Source organism: Momordica charantia (genome assembly GCF_013281855.1).
Source record: "Momordica charantia cultivar OHB3-1 chromosome 3 unlocalized genomic scaffold, Mcharantia_2.0 BLBB01000003.1, whole genome shotgun sequence".
NCBI lineage: Eukaryota > Viridiplantae > Streptophyta > Magnoliopsida > Cucurbitales > Cucurbitaceae > Momordica > Momordica charantia.
Window position 1 is genome coordinate 12,526,341 of NW_028275161.1, and position 24,722 is coordinate 12,551,062.

The 24,722-nt window shown below is 37.0% G+C and overlaps 2 protein-coding genes across 2 annotated transcripts; both read left to right on the forward strand.

Moving 5' to 3' along the window:
* The first annotated feature begins 7,360 nt into the window (after positions 1-7,360).
* On the forward strand, positions 7,361-9,412 carry LOC148212404 (uncharacterized). Its single transcript, XM_088122214.1, has 5 exons — positions 7,361-7,509; positions 7,724-8,108; positions 8,207-8,398; positions 9,020-9,158; positions 9,255-9,412. Exons 1-5 carry the CDS (start codon positions 7,361-7,363, stop codon positions 9,410-9,412), a joined length of 1,023 nt encoding a protein of 340 aa, XP_087978340.1.
* A 2,913-nt stretch (positions 9,413-12,325) lies between these two features.
* On the forward strand, positions 12,326-18,407 carry LOC111023535 (DHBP synthase RibB-like alpha/beta domain-containing protein). The gene is made up of 6 exons (XM_022300997.2): positions 12,326-12,557; positions 13,551-13,736; positions 13,822-14,053; positions 15,915-16,090; positions 16,681-16,972; positions 18,054-18,407. Exons 2-6 carry the CDS (start codon positions 13,655-13,657, stop codon positions 18,115-18,117), a joined length of 846 nt encoding a protein of 281 aa, XP_022156689.1. The 5' UTR covers positions 12,326-12,557; positions 13,551-13,654; the 3' UTR covers positions 18,118-18,407.
* The last annotated feature ends 6,315 nt before the right edge of the window (positions 18,408-24,722 follow it).

Below are 24,722 nucleotides of genomic sequence, written 5' to 3' on the forward strand. Positions count from 1 at the left end.
AGAGTGGAAATGAAACTACGGGCGACGTGCATTGCTGAGACATGTTAGAATTTCGCTGCAAGTGAAGCTAGGTCGAGGAAGAAAGAACATCGCCCAAGGTCCGACCAAGCCAAAAAAAGCGTGAAAAGTGGATTGGGGCTAAAGTTCCCTGTAAGGCTGGCCATGGTTGAGCTTAGATCATGGTGCCGCACGGTTGAAAATTGTATGACCGTGACATTTGGTATCAGAGCCATTCTTTGTGCATTTAGTCAGACAGTTTGACAAGCCATGTGCAGATTGAAGACTCCACAATTGTGTCAAGAGTGCCAGTTTGGGCAGGGCAATTGCGTCAGTCAGTATCAGAGGTAGTAGAGAAGGGTTAAAGATGGGTTTCTTGAAACTCATGATGTCAAGAGTAGACAATGGATTGGGGGAAGTCCATCCCGTAAAAAAGTGAAAACCAAGCTTAATTGCTAAGGGCTTGGGTGTTCTGTGGAACAAGTGAAGAAACCGAAGGCGAACCAGGTAGGGTGTCTTCAAAAGAGCCAGTACCATCAGAGGGATAGTGTCAATGGCTGCAAGCAGACAAATCGAGGTCAATGTGACATGCACGGATAAAATGCAAGAGATGCATCAAGTAAATCCGCAGATGGTGGATAGAGTGGCTGAATAGAGAGCCAGTTCGAGAAAGGGAAGTGACCCGAGATAATGGGTTGCTTGCCCCAAGTTGTGCTCGAGACGTGAGCACGTGTGTCCCTTAAGTTGAAACACTCTAGTGTAATACGAGCTTGTAGGTGCGCTCAAAAGAATGAGCTAGGTTGCATGACGAGTTTAGAGTGACGACTTCGCAGAGAAGTTCAGAGGCTAGTGTTTGCTGAAGAAGGAGTGTCAGCTTTGTGCGATTGTGTTCGTGGGAAGCTGCAGGTAGAGAAGAGTCGTGTAGCGTATTCGCCATATGAAGGTGGCATGAAGGCAGTCGTGTGGGTTGTCCGTGGAAGCTACAGGCAGAGAACAGTCGTGCAGCGTTTTAGCCACATGAAGGTGGCGTGTAGACAGCCATGTGTTTGTTGGGGCAGAAGTTCCCCAGTGTTGTGTGTTGTTGGGCAGAGTTGTTCGGGGCAAAGAATTTTCCATAGATGACGCATGAAGAGTGCTCAGTTGTTTGCCGTGGCAATGTTGCGAGTCTCGGGGCCAAGTCCTAAAGTTGGACGCGTGAAGGTCCGTGGGTGGGATAGCTAATTGATAGTGTGCAAGTTCCGTATTCAGTCTGATGCACGATTATTTAAAAACCGATCAATTTGTAACCAGTCTGAAGTTGGAGTATTGGGTCGTCATCGGAATGATGCCAAGTTTAAGTAGGGGATAGTGTTACAATCCTAACTGTTATCTTTGGATTGTACCTCATGAGTATGTCATCGAGGACGATGACAGTTTAAATGGGGGAGAATGTCAAAACCATAGTAGTAGAGAGTAGGTTGTTGACTGGGCGTTTATGCTGAACGCACGCACTAAGCGTGGTAACAATTCTATAGATTCAAGCGCACACCTGTCAGAGTAATATAAAATGGATGGAGTATCCAAGTATCGATCCACAAGGACTTTTAAATAATTTCCAAACTCTAAAGTTTTAATGAATAGTGAACGTTGAAATGAGTGATTCTTGTAAAATGGGAAGTGGTCACAAATAATGGTTTTGGATTTGGGATTTGGTCTTATAATGGTAAAACCTAGCCCGAATTACTTCAAGTTAGCCAACAAAGAATCAAGGATACGCTAAGGACGATATGCATTTTACTGTAGGAACCAACGACTACGCTTTTCACTTGACTTATGTCTAAGCAAGTTCAAAGTCCTAAGACATTCCCTAATATGTCTATTATGAGAGATATCTTAGTTTTAGGATGGAAATAGTCGCAACCTCGGGTTAAGGTCCTATGTCTAGGCTACTTAAGCGGAACCCTTATGTCTAAGGCGCTCCTCTCCTCGGTTTAACCACTCAACAATGCAAATAAGCAACCTTTTCAGTATTGACTTGTTAAGACTTACAGTGGCCTTCTCTAAATCCTAACTTTTTGGAAAAACATGTTGAGCAATGAATGAAAAACAAAAACACTACTTCTTAGCAACCTTTTTTAGAAATAAAAGGCTAACTATCCATAACCGGGCTAGAGACGGGAATTTAGAAAGACATATTGAAGAAAATACAGCAAGTAAAATGGTTGAAATTGGAATGCATGTGTGAAAAACAAATGTTAACTAACGGAGAGTTTTTCTTGGGATTGAGAGCTTCGCCCTTCTCTTTCAAGCAAGGGGGAGTGTCACGTGCTCTTTCCTCCAAAAACACAACTCTCTTAACTAAAAAATAAAGTAAAGGCAAAGGGAAGATAATCAAAGTGCTGGATTTTTATATATTTGAATAAGTAGAAAATAACTAAGTACAAATGGAAATAAAACAAAGCTCAATAAAGGAATGTAAAGTGCTCGGGATTTAAAACCAAAAGCAACTAATGAAAGCAACTAAAAAGTACTTAGAAAGCAACAAAGAAACACTAAAAGTAATCAAGAGAAGGAAGCAACGCTTGATGAATTTGGTGGAGAAGCTGTGCAGAATTGGTTAGGTAGGTCCTAAAACAATGGTGAATCACCCATTTCCAACTCCTTTGACTGACTAAATCGTGCTCAAACTGATAGTGGAACACTTCTTCTACACGTATGCATCGGTTGGAACCACCAAAACGCATTGGAAGACGCGTTTCATTAAGGGCAAAGTTGGAAGAAAAACTGTTTTCTGCAGCCTTCCCAAGCTTCTGGCGCCTCCCATGTAAATATTTCCGTCTTTTTGCTTCTTTTGATTAATTTGCACTCCCAAATGGTCCTAAAATGTCATAAATACAATATAAGCCAACCACAAACCATCATATATGAATTTTGCATGAATTGGAACTCAAACGACCGAGAAAAAGTCCGAAACAAAGTTAAAATATAGTAAAAACAGCATCTAAAACCTTCTTTTTACGCATGTAAACAAGCGTAATCACACCCCCAAACTTAACTTTTTGCTTGTCATCAAGCAAAACTTAGCAACTTTAATCAGCTTTCTAACACATGGATAAGGTAAAGCAAAAGCAACCGAGATGTTCAATCATAAATTGTCTCAGGGAAAAGATGTCAAAGCCTACCATTCTATTGTCTTTGTAAGCTTAGTCACTATAAACCAAGTTTGAAATGATAAAAACTCTCTTTCAAAATTCTTTTTCCTTTCAAAAACAGAAAACGTTTTCAAATATCCCTAAGGAATCTGCACACTCCCTTCTTACATTAAGACTTTTACATCTGAAAGACAGGCTACTAGCCCCTGAGGTTTCCACACACTAACATCGGTTTCAACCACAGCTACTCGTAGAAAGACTTTGAAACTAACAGCTAGGTCATAAGACGACGACAATGAGAAACACGAAGTCACTTATCACCATCCTTACTGCTATTTTCAAAGTCAACACCCAACCTAAAACTAAATGAGTGTCTACAGTAGGACTCGGGAATCATAAAACATTTTCTTTAACTCTCATTGTTTTTACCACTCTTTTCTTTCTAACACAAGTCTTTTCCCCACTCTTATTTTCTCTCAACAAGACTCTTTTTACTCTTTTGCAACTTTTGTCTTTTTTTTTTTTAAGCTAAGTGCTTTTCAACACTTTCTTTCTTTCCAACTGACTTTTTTTCAAAAGAAAATAGCATGATTTTTCAAATATAAAACACTTTATCTTTCTGAAACAATGACTGACACAACGACTGTCCCCCCCAAACTTAAGAGAGACAGTGTCCTCACTGGGAAAAGACTTTTGCATCTGATGAAAAAGGCTTAACAGTAAAAAGGACAAGGACTTTCTATATAGGGGCAAAGAAAAAGCTTAAAGTCTGTAAAGATCAAAAAGACATAAAAGAAAATGAGTTTATCACATAAACGAAGGAAATAGCTCAAAGCTTAGTCAGGCATAGAACAGAAAACTCAACAATCTCTTAGAATCATCATTGACATGAAATCACATGCACAGCACAGATGCTTCAAAGTAGCCATGTGAAAAAGCTAAACTAAGGTTAAGTGAAGGCATACTTTAAGTGTTCAGAAGATAAACGATACTAATTTATGCATGCTTCAACTGAGCTTGAAACATAATCAATACAAAAAACATGCGTAGTAAGGCTAGAATATGCAAACGACATCATTAACCAAAAGAATAAAACACAAAAAATAGCAAAGAAAGAACCTCCCTTTCATGAAGTTGGAGGTTGTGGACTAGGATCAGTGTCGATTCTAGAAGATGGATGACCAAGGATAGCAGCTAGCACTGGAGGCCATGAAGGTAAAACCGCAAAATCCAATGAAGCCCTCAAGTTGTAGATATGTTGCACGACTTCTCGAACCTGATCTCGCAGCTGTTGGTTCTCCTCTCGGAGACGACGGATCTCCAATGTATGAGACGTCCCAGTACCTTCCCTTCTTTGTAGCGCATGGGCGATAATTCTCTGAATATTCTTCTCGTCCACAACTGGAACATTCCCTAATATTTTTCGAAATGCACGTTTATGCTGAACGCACGCACTAAGCGTGGTAACAATTCTATAGATGCAAGCGCACACCTGTCAGAGTAATATAAAATGGATGGAGTATCCAAGTATCGATCCTCAAGGACTTCTAAATAATTTCCAAACTCTAAAGTTTTAATGAATAGTAAACGTTGAAATGAGTGATTCTTGTAAAATGGGAAGTGGTCACAAATAATGGTTTTGGATTTGGGATTTGGTCTTATAATGGTAAAACCTAGCCCGAATTACTTCAAGTTAGCCAACAAAGAATCAAGGATACGCTAAGGACGATATGCATTTTACTGTAGGAACCAACGACTACGCTTTTCACTTGACTTATGTCTAAGCAAGTTCAAAGTCCTAAGACATTCCCTAATATGTCTATTATGAGAGATATCTTAGTTTTAGGATGGAAATAGTCGCAACCTCGGGTTAAGGTCCTATGTCTAGGCTACTTAAGCGGAACCCCTATGTCTAAGACGCTCCTCTCCTCGATTTAACCACTCAACAATGCAAATAAGCAACCTTTTCAGTATTGACTTGTTAAGACTTACAGTGGCCTTCTCTAAATCCTAACTTTTTGGAAAAACATGTTGAACAATGAATGAAAAGCAAAAACACTACTTCTTAGCAACCCTTTTTAGAAATAAAAGGCTAACTATCCATAACCGGGCTAGAGACGGGAATTTAGAAAGACATATTGAAGAAAATACAGCAAGTAAAATGGTTGAAATTGGAATGCATATGTGAAAAACAAAAGTTAACTAACGGAGAGTTTTTCTCGGGATTGAGAGCTTCGCCCTTCTCTTTCAAGCAAGGGGGAGTTTCACGTGCTCTTTCCTCCAAAAACACAACTCTCTTAACTAAAAAATAAAGTAAAGGCAAAGGGAAGATAAGCAAAGTGCTGGATTTTTATATATTTGAATAAGTAGAAAATAACTAAGTACAAATGGAAATAAAACAAAGCTCAATAATGGAATGTAAAGTGCTCGGGATTTAAAAACCAAAAGGAACTAATGAAAGCAACTAAAAAGTACTTAGAAAGCAACAAAGAAACACTAAAAGTGATCAAGAGAAGGAAGCAAGGCTTGATGAATTTGGTGGAGAAGCTGCTGGAATTTATAGCTGTGCAGAATTGATTAGGTAGGTCCTAAAACGATGGTGAATCACCCATTTCCAACTCCTTTGACTGACTAAATCGTGCTCAAACTGATAGTGGAACACTTCTTCTACACGTATGCATCGGTTGGAACCACCAAAACGCATTGGAAGATGCGTTTCATTAAGGGCAAAGTTGGAAGAAAAACGGTTTTCTGCAGCCTTCCCAGGCGCCTGGTGTGATGGTCGTACATTCTTCAACCGTGCGGCACCATGATCTAAGCTCGACCATGGCCAGCCTTACGAGGAACTCTAGCTCCAATCCACTTATTGCGCCCCTTTGTGGCTTCGTCGAACCTTAGGCGAGGTTTCTTCCTCGATCGAGCTTCAACCGTCCCGCTCCTACGATGAGCCAGGACCTTACCAGGATGAGTTCTGACCAATAACGGGGCCAGAACGAGCTTAAAACGCCAACCGGGTACAACCGGGAGATTCCTGCCGCTTAACTATGTCATAACTAGCTTATCGGACCCATCGGACGCCTCTAAGACCATTTCTACCGAGAAACTAGTCAATAACGGGCTAAACGGCCTTACCGGGTACTGCCGGGATGATTCCTGTCGACTTCCGGACAAGGAATGACTAAACTTGGCAACCGGGATGAGTCTTGCCGCTTACCGGGCCAAGACTAGCTTTTTCTCCCTGTAAGGCTGGCCATGGTTGAGCTTAGATCATGGCGCCGCACGGTTGAAAATTGTACGACTGTGACACTAGGCGCGCCTCTCGCTTGAGGCAATCTGCCCTATTATTTTTTTTATATTTTTAATGTGTTTTTTTTAAACACCCTTCTCCTTCGAGAAAAACCTACAAGGCCTAACCCTTCTCTCTCTACCTCTCCTCTCGACATTCATCTTCATTTCACCACCCTCAATCTCCATTCGCCCGCTCCCGTCTTCAACCATCGCCGTAGTCGCTGTCGTCAACTGTCACCGTCGTCTCCTATTGTCGCTGCTGCCTACTCCGTCTGTTGCTACCTCAGCTCATTCGTAGGTTTTTTTTTTTAAATTCTTTTATCTCATTTGTTCTTTTTCTTTTCCTCTCTTTCATTGAATCATTTCACACCCATTCTTTCTAAATCTTCACCATGGTTTCTTCACAGTGGATCTTTCCTTTACCTTTCTTTTATTTGTTTATTTTTTTATCTTCCAAATTTTAATTTTAATAGGATGGAAGAAGATGGAAACAAACGTAAGCATCTCAGTTGGAATTACATCATATTGGATGATCCGCAAGATACAAACATGTGCAAGTGCATGTTTTGTGGAAAAGTTTCTAAAGGTGGAATTTGTTGAGCAACACAACATTTGGTTGGGAGAAATCGAAATGTAAAGGCATGTTTGAAATGCTATGTGAGAGAAGAATTGAAGGAGTATCAAATAAGAACAAAATTAAGAAGGAAAGAGAGTAATGCCCTCCCAACATATGAGGATTTAACCTTGATTGAAGAAGATGAAGAAGATGAGATGGAAGTAGTTGGTGGTAATGGATCAACATCAACCCCAACGGACAAGCGAACAAGTACAGGTGATAATGTGAGTAGTATGGGTGGAAAGGGAGATGAAGAGGAACTGAAGGAGGAAGTTGTAGTAACTCTTATAGTCAATCACAGTTAAAACCACCTCGACCAAAAGGGCCAATGGATAAATTTGCTTATCAACATCCTAGAAAAGTTGTTGATGATAGAAATCGATTGAAGAGGTTGAAGCAATCCACTATTACTGAAAAATATGATAAAGAGATGAGGGATGGTACAGTGCAATTCATCATGCATTGGATATCAAGCAGGTATTCCTCTAAATACTAATTGCTTGAGAAGTTTTGAAGTAATACTAGAAGCTGTGGGACAATTTGGTCCTTGTTTGATACCTCCTTCTTATCATGAAGCTTAAGTAACGTACTTGAAAAAAGAAATACAGTACACAAAAAATATAATGGGCGATCATGAGGTAGAATGAAAGAGTAATGGTTGTTCGTTGATGTCAGATGGGTGGACTAACAGGAGGGATAGGACACTAATCAACTTTTTGGTTCATTCATCTGTTCGAACGATATTTTTGGAATCCATCGATGCATCTTCATGCATAAAAACTGGAGAAAAGATTTTTCAACTTTTAGATGGCATGGTAAATAAAATTGGAGAAGAAAATGTTGTCCAAGTTGTGACGGATAATGCCTCAAACTACGTCCTAGCTAGCAAACTTTTAGAAGCCAAACGACCTCATCTATATTGGACACCATGTGCAACTCATTGTTTAGATTTAATTTTAGAGGATATTGGAAAGATTGATCAGGTTAAAAGGTGTCTTAGAAAGGCTGTGGCACTTAGTGGTTTTATTTACAATCACTTGTATGTGCTAAGAGAATTTACTAATCAACATGAATTGGTAAGACCAGCAGTGACTCACTTTGCAACTTCATTTTTAACCTAGTTAGTATTCACAAAAATAAAGCTAATTTGGGGAAGATGTTTATTTCTGAGAAGTGGACAACCTCTAAATGGGCGAAGGACCCAAAAGGGAAGAGAGCAGCTGAAACCGTTATGATGTCGTCCTTTTGGAATTCGGTTGTGTATACTTTGAAGGCATCGAGTCCTTTAGTTCGTGTGTTGAGGCTCATTGATGGTGATAATCCAGCTATGGGTTATATTTACGAAGCTATGGATAGGGCAAAAGAGGTGATTAAGAGTGGTTTCAATGAAAATGAGGCGAAGTATAACCGATTTGGGAGATTATTGATAAAAGGTGGGATTACCAACTTCATCGGCCTTTACATACAACCGGATATTATTTGAATCCATCTTTTTTCAATGACAACAAAGAGAGAATTATGCAAGATCCTGAGGTCATGGATGGTCTGATCAGAGTTGTGGAACAATTAATACCATTTATCGATGACTAAGTTCAATGTACAATCGAATTAGAATTGTACAATGAAGTGAAAAGCATGTTTGGGAGTACTTTAGCAGTAAGGATGAGGGGTGTTAAAACACCAGGTAATGATATTATTTATTACTTTTAGTTTTAATAGACATATCTAAGTTTGAACTACTAAAAGTCTAAATCATTTGTTTAATATGTGCACTACTGCATGGTGGTCTCTTTATGGCGTCAATGCTCCAATTTTACGAAAGTTAGTCATGAGAGTCCTTAATCTAACGTGCAACGCTTCTGGTGTGAGTGCAATTGGAGTGTTTTTGCACACGTAAGTGAGAATAATTTGGTTTTTCCATTGTTAATTGAAGATTTAAAAATTCAATTTTGACTCTAAATTCGTTAATAATTTATTAATTTTGTAGATTCATTCCAAGGAGAGGAACATGTTAGAGCAAAAACGTCTTAATGACTTGGTTTATGTAAAATATAACCTAGCACTTAAAGAGCGCTATACTCTATTGGACCAACTTGATCCGATTTCTTTGGATCATATTAATGAAAGTAATAAATGGTTGATTGGAACACTCGAAGAAGAAGGTAGTTAAGAAGAAAATGAATTGATCTTTGATGATGATGACCTCGCATGGGGAGATGTAGCCGAGGCTAGTGGTGTTGGAGAGCCCATAAGACAAACTAGATCTACATCAACAAGATCTAAAGGAAAGTCGTCTGCTACTCCCACTCCCACAACTTCTAGAGTTCGAAAATCAGTACCAGTGGTGGTTAGTGATGATGATGATGACACCAAAGAATAAGAATTAGAAAAGGAAGATTGTGAGGACGACCAAAATGAACGGAATTTAGATTTAGATGAGGATGATGATCTTTGATCACTTATATTTACTTTTGTTCTATTCCAGACTCTAGTATTGCTTAATGTTGCTTGTCTTTATTTGGAACTAAACTTATAGAATTTGGTTTTTTTATGTATCTTGTTGACATTTACTATGATACTATTTTGGTATTGATTTTTTAAAGGTTTACTATATAAATTTATGCACTATATATATCGACCCCCAACCATTTACCATTTACTATGACCAAGATGAATGGTCGGGGGTCGATATGCCAACTCTGGACAAAGATGAGTGTCTAGGCCTTAGCTATGCGTGGTTAGGGGTCGACGTAGTGAGTCTTAGTGGAAGGCAAGTATTGGGGTCTTGAGAGGAAATGACAATGGCCAATATGTTGCAAAGTCATTGATGTCTTAGCTATGCGTGGTTAAGGGTCAGTGTAACAGTTCGGGGCCTTGGGAAAATGGTCAGGGGTAGAACGCCAAGCGCCATAGAGAAGTGTCGAGGCATTGGCTATGCGTGGTCAAGGATTGGTATGACTCGAAAGAGTAAGTCTTGGAGGAATAGGAAAGAGAACTGTAGTGAATTTTGTCATATGAGACTTGGACTGCGCATGTAGGATGCATGTTTAATCAAGCATGTGCATAAACTGTTTCTTTTATTTAAAGCAATGATATTAACGATAAGCATGATATTTTTGTTGTTTTATAAACATGTTGTTTATATGTGACCCTTCAAGTAAGGTATGCTTATTGAGTACTAATGTTAGTACTCACCCTCCTCCCCTTTCTCCTTCAGATTTTGTAGATAATGAGGTAATCTTGCGAGAATGGTGATAGAGAGAAGGAAACTTGACTGGAAGGACTATATAGCGCTGCATCATTTTATTTTCACTATCTAGATAGGATAGTTGGAGTTGTTTCTTATTTATTTATTTTTCTTTTTTTTAGTTTGAGTTGTTATTTGGTTGATAGGTTAGTTTTATTTAGTTCCTATTTGAAGGATTTTTTAAACTGCCAAGTTGTAACTCTTTTGAGAACTCTATTTAACAGGGTTGAAACTTATTGAGGTTATAGATTAATAATTTTGTTCAAATCGAAAAATAAACTAAACTAGCTTTTACTTCTTTGGTATTTTGAAAGTTGATTTTGAGACTTAGTAAGGTTAGTAAAGTTGCTTAATTGAAGTTGCTGTTTAAAATGTAGTTATGTTCTCATGTTCTTTGGGTTGTGTTGAGCTGAATAGGAGATTTTAGTAACGTGTCCCTTTTGAGTTGTTAGAAATTTGAGGGGCGTTACAGACTGGTCTAAAAACTAGGTCGTTTAGTTTTATGGTCTTTCTTGGTCTCCTTTCTATCACCAGGTACGTGGACTTGTTATCTTATGGTTGATTGACTTACGGACTTATTATTCTTTATGTTTTTACTTGATTTGCTTATGTTTTCTTATGTTTGTTTTATGAGTTGTTATGTTGATGCTTGTGTGTTAGTTAGACATAGGATGCTCCCTAGTTAACTAAATAGTTGTGTGCTTAACTTCGTGATGCTTTTGCTAATGTGTATTGTGACTCAAGGTGAGTCATTCTCTTATTTTATTGTTGCTTATTAGCGAGTGAGCATAGAGTTGGAAACTGTTGGATTAAAGTTCTAGTATAAGAGTAGTGCAGTGGAAACGTGGTGAGAATCTATTATCGTTTTGTGTTGCTAGTAGTTTAATTCTCTAATACGAGTGGAACTTTTAGGTTTTTAGTAACAGTCCTTGTTTGTTTGTACCCTTCTTCTCTTGAAAGTGATAGTATTGTAATTATCATAGCTTTAAGTATTCTTTTTTAAATTGGTCCTTGTTCCCTCTATTCAGTTTTGTAAGCGAGTCTTAAGTTAGAATCATTAAGTTGTTCGGTAGGTTATGATTGACCCAAAATTTATGGTACTACAATTCCTTTGGTATATTTTTTTTTTTCTTACCATTCACTCTATATATTTGCTTTCTATGTTGTTCATTAAAAAGAACGATTTTATATAAATTTGAGATTTTTTAAATAAATTATTTAATATTAAATAATAATATCAATTATATCTTTTTTTTAATTATACAATTGATGATACTTTCAATGGATTATATATATATATATATATATATATATTTACTTCCAGTGGATTATATTTATAACTTATCAAATTAGAAGAATAATATTTATTTTTAATGGAAACCATTTTTATTTGAATTATAAATTAATACTAATTTCAGAAGAAATCATCATGTCCACTTAAGATATGTTTGAAAGTGATGGTAGGATGAGTGATTTTTAAAAAAGAGTTTTAAGTATAATTAATTTTTCAAAATAACCTTTCAAATGATACTTTAAAATCAATTTAAGGTGATTTTAAACTTTCCTAAAATTAAATTTTTAATTTGTCAAGTGTGCTTAGTAGTGATGGTAGAATTAGTAATTCTGAAAAAAAAAATTTAAGTATAATTGATTTAAAAAGACTTTTCATGTCATTCCCATTTAGGTCCGATTTTGATCTCAATTTAAGGGACACTGATTTTAACAACGACAAAAGTAATTTTGATTACTCCCAAATACACCTTAAGGTTTAAATTGTAATCCAAATTTTCTTCTTGATATATTCGTCTTTAGGGAAGAAGATTTTAACTATATATATATATATATATATTTTGTAGTAGTGGGCGTGAGGGATAACTTACAATCTCTTGGTTGAATTAATTAGGTTGAAATAATAAATTAAAATTTTCAGATCTGGAAAAAGGAATTTCTAATTAAATCTTAATTTAGAAATTTAATTTTCATTTTTTAGATTATATAATTAATTTTCATTTTTTAGATTATATCTTGTTATATCTTTAGGTTTCAAAACCAAATCATTCTCCTAAATTTTGGATTTACACGCTGCCCCCTCCTCCCCAGCCCCACCCTCTCGCCTGCGACTCCCTGTGCGACGGCGAACGGCGAACGGCGGCGCAAACCCCTACGGCGAGGCATCCCCTGCAGCGGCGGCTCAGCAACAACAGACTGGCAGCGCGTTCCTCTCTGTGAAGGAGTCATCACCCGCAGTAGACTTCTTCCACCGGGTGGAATTTTGAAGGTAAACTTGAAATGTCAAGGAGCAACTAAGCTCATGGATTGCTATTCATTGTTCTATAGCTACCTAGACCATTTATCACTGTTAGGTATTTCTTTCAATATTGTTGTGACTTGTGAGTAACAAATGAACTGCATATTCTTTTTCCATAGAAAAAATTTATTAGGATTCAAATGTTCTTTTGAATAACCATGCTGCCTAAAATCTAGTGTGGAGGGGAGAGCATATTCCCTACTTTGCTGTGGGATTGTTTGCTATAATATGTTATTTTAACATATGATTTAACATTTGGTCATCAATAATTCTTGTGGTCTATTGTGGTATGGTATCTGAGTGATTTGAAAAGCTTGAATTCATGTGCACCTAAGGTTTACTTTCCTTGTGTCTTGTGGTTCATGAAAATATATCATAGTGGTATACCATATTCTGTGCCTATTTTATTTTTCAATCAAAATAATTAGAGTAATTACATTTTTGGTTGACATTGCCAAAAATGTTTTACCTCTCGCTTTGATATGCCTTCCTCGTTGTTCCTTTCACTCTCTTCAATAGAGCTTCTCTATTGAAGAGAGAAGCTCATGATTGTATGCTTCCCAATTAGACATTGCAAGACGAAATTTCATGCATCAGTGAGACAGTGCAAGACAAAAGATAAAAAATGAAACTGATGTGGCCTTACAATCCAAAAACACAGCAAAAACCCCAGTCCAACAAAATCAAATCAAATTAAAGGTGACAGAGTGAGATTGATAGACAAGAGAGAGCTGAGGTGAGAGAAAGAGAAATTTTAATATTTTTATGGTTTTAAATCTAGGATATAACTGTAAATCCTATGATGGCCACCTACCTTAGGAATTCATTTCTATGTATTTTTCGGCACCAATGTCTTTTACGCATAAGCTTGCCCAGACACTCACGGATATAAAAAAGAACGTCTAGGATATAATTGTAAATTCATGTTTAAAAGTTCTAATATAATACTCTTTATAAACATAGGGTGTTTCTCTTTGCTTTTTACAAAAATCCCCCTTGGGGTTGGCTTCTTGGTGACGAATGCTGGAGCTGATAGCGCTCAAGTTTGACAACAGTCACTACAGACCATGATGAGCACACTATCGGTGAAAATGGTTGAGTCTTTCTCTCTATTCAGAACCTTTGCAACCTTTCCCTCTTCTCAGCGAGGTTTGCTTTGATCTTTTCGTGCTCTCTATTTTGTACAATTTTTAAAGGATTGAAACTCAGAGTGACACAAATTATGATATTATAGGTGTTCCAAATTATGGGCTTGTTCCATTCTTGCATCAAAATAGAGGATCAAGGGTGAGTTTTTCTAAAATGACATGGAGTTTGGAAAAATGCAGAACACGTGTGGACAATAGTTTGCAAGCCATTTGCCCTGCCTCTGAAGCTTTTGCTCAAGCGGCTGTTGAAGCACTTAAAGCTGGAAAGGTGATCGCCGTCCCAACTGATACTCTCTACGGGCTCGCTTGTGATGCTTGGTACACCATTCCCGCTAACGAGTTGTTTACGCAATTGCCTTTTCTCTTTTTAGTGTTCTTATTCTTTTCGTTGTGGAAATTCGGGTGACAACGCCTTTATTTTATTCTTTTCCTGATGATAAAAGTATTTTATCAATAGTATTACTACCAAAGCCTTCATCTGGGAGGTCTAGGTGGAACAGAACCTCCAAATCTTCCACATTTATTTTTTCGTTTCTTTTTCTTAAATGAGAAATTGAGCTTTCATGATGGACTTCATTAAAAATGAAGGTAATGTTTCCGATCCTTTTTAGTACAATGTTTCTTTTGTGGTGAGAGGTCTTTACTGACGAGTGCGTGTCTCACTCCATTGGTTTGGTCATTGCCATGGGTGGTGAGCGTATGAGTGCTGATGGTAGGTCTCTGGTGGCAGCAAATATTGAGAGTTTTTTGAGTTGGTAGATAGTCTTCAAGGAGAATTGTGGTAGTAGTGAAGAGCAGTTTGGGGAGGTCATCTTACCCAATTCTGTTACTAAGTGGCATCAGTGACAGAGTTAGGGTTGTAATTCGATATCATATACAGTAGGCGGCTCTTCTAGAAAAGATGTCTTTCATTTCTGTGGGAGGATGTCAGTTTTTTTGGGCTTCTGGGAAAAGAGATGTGCTCATTTTGTTTGGGTGTTCCATCACGTTTGAAGGATCATCTTATCCTGTGCATTTCTTCCTGGATGATGGTCCAGTGGTTGGTGTTGGGGTAGGTTGCTGGAAGTTGCAGGGGCAGACAATTCAGCTAGAATGGGCCTGATAGAACGTGTCACTGATGAAGGAGGTGTTGTATTTGTGGATAAGGGAAAGATCCTTTGGTGTGCAACATTCTCTTATTATTTTGTTGATCATCTAGCTCGAGAGAAATAAGAGAATGTTATAGTGATTGAGAGCCCTTGGGAGAGGTGTGATCTGTGGTTGGGTTCCCTTAGGGGTGTTAGTTTCTAAGGATTTCTATAATTATCCTCCATTTCTCATTCTCAGTGGCCAGGCTCCTTTTGTAATCTCTTGTTTGTAACTCCGTGTATTTTCTGTACAGGATAGTTTTGTGGTAGACCTTTGTAGCTTTTTTGTATTGAGTCTGTTTGTATTCTTTCCTTTATCTTGATGAAAATTTGGGTTTTCATCAATAATAATAAAAATAAAGAAATAGACCTTACATAAGATTATATTATGGAACTCCAATGTCAATATTTGTAACCCTGATTTATGCCTAGACAGTTGACTGTTTGAAAAGTAGATAAAATTATCTTTGATTATATTCTCAATTTGTTCCTCAAGATAGTTTGGTCTTTTCAATGATATATTTACTTTTATTCGGTTGCCCGTATCTCTCTTTCTGCCCTATTCTTGTTCTCGAATCCACTATTTTGCATAAAATAGTCATACTATGATTTGGATTCTGGGGGTCAATACTTATGAAATACATCATTGTGTCAGGACATAATACTTACCACACTCTTAATGATCCAAAATTGAGGGATTTTTAGGAAATACATCATTGTGTTAGGCCGAAATTGTTACCCACACTCTTCTGATCTGATAATGGTTATTAACTATGTATCCTTGTTGAATAATCTTGTACATCTTTTAAGACTTTCTTCTTTAGAGGAAGCATATCTTATAATTGTGTCAAATCGAGAGATGTGTTTTTCAGAAAGGAGGGTAACATGGTATTCATTTCAGAAGCGCATATGCAAAATGTTTGAAGAAAATATAAGAGAGATGTTTTCCTGTTTGTGAAGTTATATAATACACAAAGTAACCATCTCTAAACTTAATAATGTTGCATTTTGAATTTATTTAACTGTGGTTTCCATGGGGATTAATTTTGCAGTTCTTTGGAGGCAGTCAATAGGATTTATGAGATTAAAGGACGTAAACTTACGAGTCCTCTCGCCATTTGTGTTGGTGATGTTGCTGACATAACTCGTTTTGCTGTAATAGACCATTTGCCTCCTGGTTTGCTTGATTCTCTCCTTCCAGGGCCCGTAACTGTTGTACTAAAAAGAGGTTTGTATTACAAATCAGCTTCTTAGTGTTTAGGTAATAAATACTGCATTGAGTTTGAAAGTACTTTTGACAATAAACCTTTACGACATTATTTGACTTACAATAAATGAAAAATAAGCAGCTTGAATAATTATTTTTATGTGTAGGGTACTTGATAATTTTTGGCAGGTTATAATAATCTTTTCGATTTTCAGTTCTTTTTATCTGATCCCATATCATTTCAATCTTGACGGCTTGTGGCTTATACTCAACAAGGGAGAAGCAGCTAGGCTTCTTCTCTTGGTTAAAGAAAGACAGGCAGCTGGTTCTTGCTAATAACTTTTTTATCCCTTAATCTCTTTTGAAGTTTTAGTAGAAAATTATTTTCTTCAAAAAGTAATTTCAAAATTCTGCTTTCCTGGTAACTTAGTGTAGGTTAGAGTACTTAGGAGGGGTTTTTCGCCTGTAAAAATTAGATGTTCATTTTATATATCTTTATTAATGGTTTGTTCTGTAAATTGCCACACCTTCATATCCAAGATTATGTTCATTTACATTTTAGTCTCTAACCTTCCTATATTCTGAGTTTTTTACATTTAGGTATTTTGCAGGCGAGTCGAGTACTCTTGAGAAGTCTTTGAACCCTGGATTGGACAGTGTAGGAGTCCGTGTACCCGACTATGACTTCATTCGGCTTATTTCTCGTAAATCGAAGACAGCCTTGGCCCTTACAAGTGCTAATTTAAGTGGGCAACCAAGTAGTGTCTGTATAAATGATTTCGAAAGCATATGGCCACACTGTGCTTATGTATATGATGGTGGCGTTCTTCCTGCTGGGCGAGCAGGTTCTACCATTATCGACCTCACCAAGAAGGGGACATTTAAGATTATCAGAGCTGGAAGGTACGTCTCTTTTCTCATGTTCGTCTATTTCTTTGTAGAATTAGCGAAAAGAGTTCCTACCTGCAATGACTTTGTCCTGTGATTCTGAAGTTGTCCTGAATTTTTCTCCTTTCTTGATTGATTGTCATGGTCTATTTATTACCTTTATCTGCAGTGGAGCTTTGCCAAAGTCCAAGAGTCAGTAGTACTATCTGAAGTCCTTTAATTCTCCTTTAGAGAGTTTCTGAGATGGCATTACGAGTTCTATCCTCTTATCGTTTTGTTTTCATTAAAAAAGAAGACTGATTAGCATTGAACTAGAAAAATATTTGGATTTTACCATCTAGTTTTGACATATAACAAACAATTGACTGTTCCATCATGTAAGTAATATCTTTATCAGTTCAGCTGAGCTATACATTCTCATGTCAGCATTCAAAACCAGAAAAATATTCGGATTTTACCACTTTAATATAACTCGAGTCAATGTATATAAAAAGAGAGAGAGGGACATCAATAATTGGAAGTGTAAAATATATGGAAAGTAAGCCAAGTTTTGGTATTTGATCTTCCTTTTTTGGATAGTGATAGTGGATTAGCCTCGAGGGGTAGCCCAATTGGCAAGGACCTGGGATCTCTTGGTTATTTGGTTTAGAGGTCTCAAGTTTGAACTTTCTGGTAAGCTTGATATAAAAAACGTCCGTTCCTTGGGGCGGGAACGGGTACTCCTAGGTATAGAAGAGCAAAACTCTGACTCCCAGTTTTTTAAATCAATATAACAAGACCTATTAGGTTGAACGGTAACTCTACCTAGTTACTGCTGTTAATACTATATAATGATGTGATAGGTATCTTGTGCAAACTTCGATTGATTCGTTACGACGTAACGTAACAAATGGCAGAAGAAAGTCATATTCATTTTTAAGCTACCTGTCAAATTCTTTTTTATGTAGACTGCTATTTTGTTTTGTTTGGCTCTCAACTTTCTGGGATTTAATCATGATAAAAATTGTTGGTTGTGGCTTCTGTTTCTTTGAGTACCAAATATTAAACTCTGCCTATGAATCATGATGATTTTTTTTTTTTTTGTTAACATTTGCAGTGCAAAGGATCTGACTGTTGCAACCCTTGAAAGGTATTCCCTGTTGGAAGAAGCAGCTAATTAATATTTGAGCATCACAATCATGCCAAGTTTTTCCAAACATGTGTTAATTATTTTAGAGGTTTCTGAGTTTTTTTTTTCCTTTTTTTTTTTCTTTGAGGCCGAGTAAAAGTGAAGATGAGGCCTATGGCTTTATTACCACTCCATTTGTAACAATTATATTGCACTTTTTTTTTCTAAAGTTGTGATTTTTATTTGTATGATTATGTAACATTTTGATTATTTGTCAAATTTACTATACCCAATGATGAGAATGACTTCATGGAATGAGAATCAACTTCAATTTTATGTATAGATTTTGGATCATTGTACACAATTAGTACCATTGTTTAACTCGTTTTAAAAACTTTTTTCTAAAGTTTGACTCAATTTAACTAATTAATGCATTCATGTGTGGAATGAATTGTGTAAAAAATAAATTTGAAATCAAATACAATTATTTAGCACATTTCAGGATTATAGAAATGTTACTTAACACAATTAATTTCCCCTCAAATTAAACTAAGAAATTAATATAACAATAAATTCCAGGCAACCTTATTAAATTCTATGAACTTGAATGATCATGTAAAAGCAATTAACTTTAACACAATTGTCAAAATGAGGATGTAAGTTCGATCCTCACCCCACATATTATATTAACAATGAATTTAAGCTTAAATTAAACTAAGAAATCACTATAATAATAAATTTCAAGCACCCTGATTAAATTTTTTGAACTTGGATAATCATGAAAAAGCAACTAATTCTAACACAATATTCTGGCCAATCAATAATAGTTCCTATTTGTACTAAAAAAAAATAATAAATAAATGTAGTTACTAACAACTAATGTCATGAATAATAATAGAAAATTAACTCCAAAAACCAAAATATATGTTTGGTCAAATTTGACCTACTCCTTTCTCCAACTTGTTTTTAGATATTTTACCATATTACACAAGTTCAAACTTACAAAAATTTTGTAAGAAAAATAAAAGAAAACACGACTATAAATAAATTTGAACCAAGAGAATAAGACAGAAAATAGTGAGAGAGGAAAAAAGAGGCATATTTAACAAACAGAAAATGTGAGATAGGAAAGGTAAACAGACTAACCAACTATACAACAACTTCTAATACTACCCTCAGGTAATAAACGCCTAAAATCCCTATCTTGGATAACAGAGGAAAGAGAAGACGAGCAGGAAGAGCTTTTGTATAGACATTAGCCAGTTGGAGATGAGAACGTATGGGAAGCAACTTGATAAAACCATCAGGTTCACAATCAAGCTCGATATGCTTTGTACGTTCATGGAATGAGGGATTAAATGCAATATGAACAGCAACCTGATTATCACAAAATAAGAGAGCTGAAGGAGTAAATGGTATATGCAAATCAGATAGTAGATGAGACAACCAAACTAGTTCACATGCAGTGATAGCTAAAGCACGATACTCAACCTCGGCCGAAGAACGATAAATGGTGGACTGCTTCTTTGATTTCCAAGAAACCATAACATCATTGAGAAAGACACAAAAACCCGTAGAAGATCGGCGAGTGTTAAGACACGATGCCCAATCAGAATCTACAAACACTCGAAGTTGAAACGATGATGAACCTGGTAAAAAAAATACCTTGTCCAGGAGATAATTTTAAATATCTCAACAAATAAAGGGCCGCATCCATGTGAGCCTTGCAAGGCTTAGCAATCTATTGAGTGAGCCTATGTAATGCAAATGTAATATCAGGTCGTACTTCAGTATAAAAGTCTGCCAATAAAACGATGATAGGTAGAAGGATCTGAATGCAAGTCTGAATTAGAAGACTGGAGTCGCAAAAGAGGATCCATAGGTATAGTAGATGGCTTACAACCATGTAGTCCATAATCTTCAAGTAATTGCAAAGTATAGTGTCGTTGAGAAAGACAAATACCAGAAGAAGACCAAGCAAGCTCCAAACCAAGAAAAAACATGAGAGAGCCCAGATCCTTCAACTTAAAATGACCATGTAATGCTACTTTCAAACGCTCAATATGAGGAAGTGAAGCACCTGTAATGATGATGTCATCCACGTATATTAATAGAGCAATGAAGTCAGTATCATGACCACGAACAAATAAATAGTAATTAGCTTTAGACTGAACAAACCCAAACAAAATAAGAGTCTCAGAGAATTTTGCAAACCACTGTCTGGAAGCTTGTCTTAACCCATAAATGGACTTATGTGATCGACAAACTAAACGCTCCCCCTTAGTATTAGCATTGGGCACTAGTCGATAACCTAATGGAAGATACATATAAACTTCCTCAAAGAGATCCCTATTGAGAAAAACATTATTATCATCCAACTGAATTAGTGGCCAATGAGATAGTAAGGAGCACCTTAACGGTAACCATTTTCCATTTTAGCAACTGGGGAGAAGTTCTCAATAAAGTCCAACCCTTCTTGCTTTATGTACCACTTGGCAACAAATTAGGCTCTATAAAGTTCAATAGAACCATCTGCATGATGCTTAACTTTGTAAAGACATTTGCATCCAATAGAGTATTTTCCAGGCAGTAGAGGAACTACAGACCATGTATGATTAGGTGAGCCTGGATAAGCTTAGCAATGTATTGAGTGAGCTTATGCAGTGCAAATGTAATATCAAGCCATGAAATAGTTAAGTATAAAAGTCTGCCAATCAAACGATGATAGGTAGAAGGATCAAAATGCAAGTTTGAATTAGAAGACTAAAGTCGCAAAAAAGGATCCATAGGTATAGTAGATGGCTTACAACCAAGTAGTCCATAATCTTCAAGTAATTGCAAAGTTTAGTGTCGTTGAGAAAGACAAATACCAGAAGAAGACTGAGCATTGCAAAAACTTGAGAGAGCCCAGGTCCTTCAACTTAAAATGATCATGTAATGCTACTTTCAAACGCTCAATATGAGGAAGTGAAGCACCTGTAATGATGATGTCATTCATGTATACTAATAGAGCAATGAAATTAGTATCATAACCACAAACAAATAAAGAGTAATCAACTTTAGACTGAACAAACCCAAACAAAATAAGTCTCAAAAAATTTTGCAAACCACTGTCTGGAAGCTTGTCTTTAACCCATAAATGGACTTATGTAATCGACAAACTAAACACTCCCCCTTAATACTAGCATTAGGCACTGGTCAATAACCTAATGGAAGATTCATATAAACTTTTTCAAAGAGATCTCCATTGAGGAAAACATTATTAACATCCAACTGAATTAGTGGTCAATGAGAAGATACAACAATAGTAAGAAGCACCTTAACAGTAACAATTTTAGCAACTGGAGTGAAGGTCTCAATAAAGTCCAACCCTTCTTGCTTTGTGTACCCCTTGGCAACTAATCCGGCTCTATAACGTTCAATAGAACCATCTACATGATGTTTAACTTTGTAAAGACATTTGCATCCAATAGAGTATTTTCCGGGAGGTAGATGAACTATAGACCATGTATGATTAGCTTCCATGGCATCAAGTTCCTCACGCATGGCAGTTTGCCAATGAGGAAATGGCATGGCCTGATGATATGATTGAGGTTCAAAGTGGAAAGAGACTTGGAGAACAAAAGAACGAAAATTGGGGGACAAATGAGAGTAAGAAATAAAGTGTTGCAAATAGAATCGAGTAGAAAAAGAAGGATGAGAAGAATTCGATAAAAGGTTGCAATGATATTGTTGAAGGTATGTGGGAGGTTTATAACTATGGGTGGAGCGACGTAAACATGGTTTTGAAGGAATCATGGTGGAAGGATCAGTGGGTAAAATATGTGATTCTTGCATAGTATGGGTGTGGGTGTGGTCTTGAGAAAGTGCAGGTGGTTGTTCAATAGTAGGTGAAACAACAGGAGGTGTGTAACGACCCGACTTTTTGGACTTAGACTAACTAAGGATGTTACTACGTACATGCTTTCAACGTTTTAAATTTAACAAAATGGTAACTAACAAGAACATCGTAGTAAAAATTTCATAACTTACTAAATAGTTAGAAACCTTTATTTGGGATTAAAAAAAAAGTAAACAAGATGAAACATTTCTAAAAAGAGGAAAAAAAAATAATACCAATAGTAATTAAATTGTGAATAAAATGAAAACTTTGTCGCTAAATCTTAAAATAAAAGTTGAACATAATTCAGTATGGAATGCAGAAATAGAATTATGCTGACACGGTCCCCATGGCACACTCAGCAAACGGTCTGTCACTTGTCTCATATGTTCTTGCCATTACCTAAAAAAAATAGAATTAGAGTGAGTATTAAAAATACCCAGTAAGTAACCCCGCTATTAGGGTCAGACATGCATACACAAACGACATGAACATGTGAGACCTAAATCTTTATTTAGTCAAATTATTTTCCTTTCATTTTCCTTTTCTTTTTTTGGCAAAAGTAAGCAATTCAACCTTACACAAACAATACCAACTCCATTATGGTACATAAGTGAGTTTCTTGGGAGACTCTACCCCAACTGAAGGTAGTTGGCACCTAGTCAATAGAGCCAAGTCTCACCCACTTTTAGAGCCTCAATTTCAGTCTAGTCTGTGCATTAGAGTCAATGTTTTCGAGGTGCACCCGGGCGCTCGTCTCAGGTGAGAGGCGAGGCGTTTTCGCCCAGGTGTGCCTCGCAAAGGCGCTCGCCTTTGGGCGCATTGGCGCGCCCGTCGCCTGAGGCAAGGCGATCTCCTCCTTCAAGGGGGCGATCTGTCTTTTTTTTATTATTTTTAAAGTGTTTTCTTTTTTTAAAAACCCTCCCTTGCGCGTGCGACAAACCATTTCTGCCTCCCCTCCCTTTCGACATTCACCTTCAGGCTTCACCACCGTAATCTCCGTCGGCCGTTGCCCGCTTCCCCGTCTCCGACCATCGCCGTCGCCTCTGTCTCAATCGGCGTCGTCGTCTGCTACCATCGCAACTGCCGCCTCCTCCTCCGTTACCACTGCCGCTCACTCCGATAGTCCGACTTTTTTTTTTTCCTTATATCTCATTTACTCCTTTTCGTTTCCTTTATTTTATTTCACACAAATGTTTTCTAAATCTTTGGCTTTCTTCACACTTCACAATGACTCTTTCCTTTACATTTTTTTTATCTTCAAAATTTGAATTATATTAGGATGGAAGAAGGTGGAAACAAAAGCAAGCATCCCGGTTGGCAATACATCATATTGGATGATCCGAAAGATACAAACACGTGCAAATGCATGTTTTATGGAAAAATTACCAAAGGTGGAGTTTGCCGAGCAATAAACCATTTGGTTGGGGGAAATCGAAATGTAAAGGCATGTTTGAAATGCCCAACTAATGTGCGAGAAGAATTGAAGGAGTATCAAACAAGAACAAAAGTAAGAAGGGAAGAGAGTAATGCCCTCCAACGTATGAATATTTAACTTTGATTGAAGAAGATGATGAAGATGAGATGGAAGTAGTTGGTGGTAGTGGTAGTGGATCAACATCAACCCCAATGAACAAGCGAACAAGAATAAATACAGGTGATAATGTGAGTAGTATGGGTGGGAGAGGGAGAGGAAGTGGAAGTGGAAGTGGAGGAGGAAGTAGTAACTCTTGTAGTCCATCAGTGTTAAAGCCATCGCGACCAAAGGGGTCAATAGATAAATTTGTTTATCAACATCGTGGAAAAGTTGTTGATGATAGAAATCGATTGAAGAGGTTGAAGCAATCAACTATTACTGAAAAATATGATAAAGAAGGGAAAGATGCTACAGTGCAATTCATCATGCGTTGGATATATCAAGCATGTATTCCTTTAAATACTATTCGCTTGAGAAGTTTTGAAGTGATGCTAGAAGCTGTGGGACAATTTACCCCTAGTTTGATACCTCCTTCTTATCATGAAGCTCAAGTAACGTACTTGAAAAAAGAAGTACAATACACAAAAAATCTGATGGGCGACATGAGGTAGAATGGAAGAGAAATAGTTGTTTGCTGATGTCAGATGAGTGGACTGATAGGAGGGATAGGATACTGATCAACTTTTTAGTTCATTCATCTGTTGGAACGTTGTTTATGGAATCCATCGATGCATCTTCATGCATCAAAACTGGAGAAAAGATTTTTCAACTCTTAAATGGCATGGTGGAGAAGATTGGAGAAGAAAATGTTGTCCAAGTTGTGACGGATAATGCCTAAAACTATGTCCTAGCTGGAAAACTTTTAGAAGCCAAGCGACCTCATCTATATTGGACACCATGCGCTGCTCATTGTCTAGATTTAATTTTGGAGGATATTGGAAAGATTGAGCAGGTGAAAAGGTGTTTTAGAAAGGCTGTGGCATTTAGTGGTTTTATTTACAACCAGTTGTACGTGCTAAACATGATGAGAGAATTTATTAACCAACATGAATTGGTAAGACTAGTAGTGACTCGCTTCGCAACTTCATTTTTAACCCTAGCCAGTATTCATAGAAATAAAGCCAATTTGAGGAACATGTTTATTTCTGAGAAATAGACCACCTCTAAATGGACGAAGGACCCAAAAGGGAAGAGAGCAGCTAAAATCGTTATGATGCCATCTTTTTGGAATTAAGTTGTGTATACTTTGAAAGCATCGAGCCATTTAGTTCGTGTGTTGAGGCTAGTAGATGGTGATAAA

Bases quoted from the DNA above. Each gene is read 5' to 3' on its own strand.
- LOC111023535 (XM_022300997.2), top strand. From the start codon at position 13,655: ATGATGAGCACACTATCGGTGAAAATGGTTGAGTCTTTCTCTCTATTC. The intron at 16,091-16,680 runs GTTTGTATTACA...GGTATTTTGCAG, and splicing joins AACTGTTGTACTAAAAAGAG to GCGAGTCGAGTACTCTTGAG. The intron at 16,973-18,053 runs GTACGTCTCTTT...TAACATTTGCAG, and splicing joins AAGATTATCAGAGCTGGAAG to TGCAAAGGATCTGACTGTTG.
- LOC148212404 (XM_088122214.1), top strand. From the start codon at position 7,361: ATGGATAAATTTGCTTATCAACATCCTAGAAAAGTTGTTGATGATAGA. The intron at 7,510-7,723 runs GTATTCCTCTAA...GTGGACTAACAG, and splicing joins ATGCATTGGATATCAAGCAG to GAGGGATAGGACACTAATCA. The intron at 8,109-8,206 runs GTAAGACCAGCA...ATTTCTGAGAAG, and splicing joins TTACTAATCAACATGAATTG to TGGACAACCTCTAAATGGGC.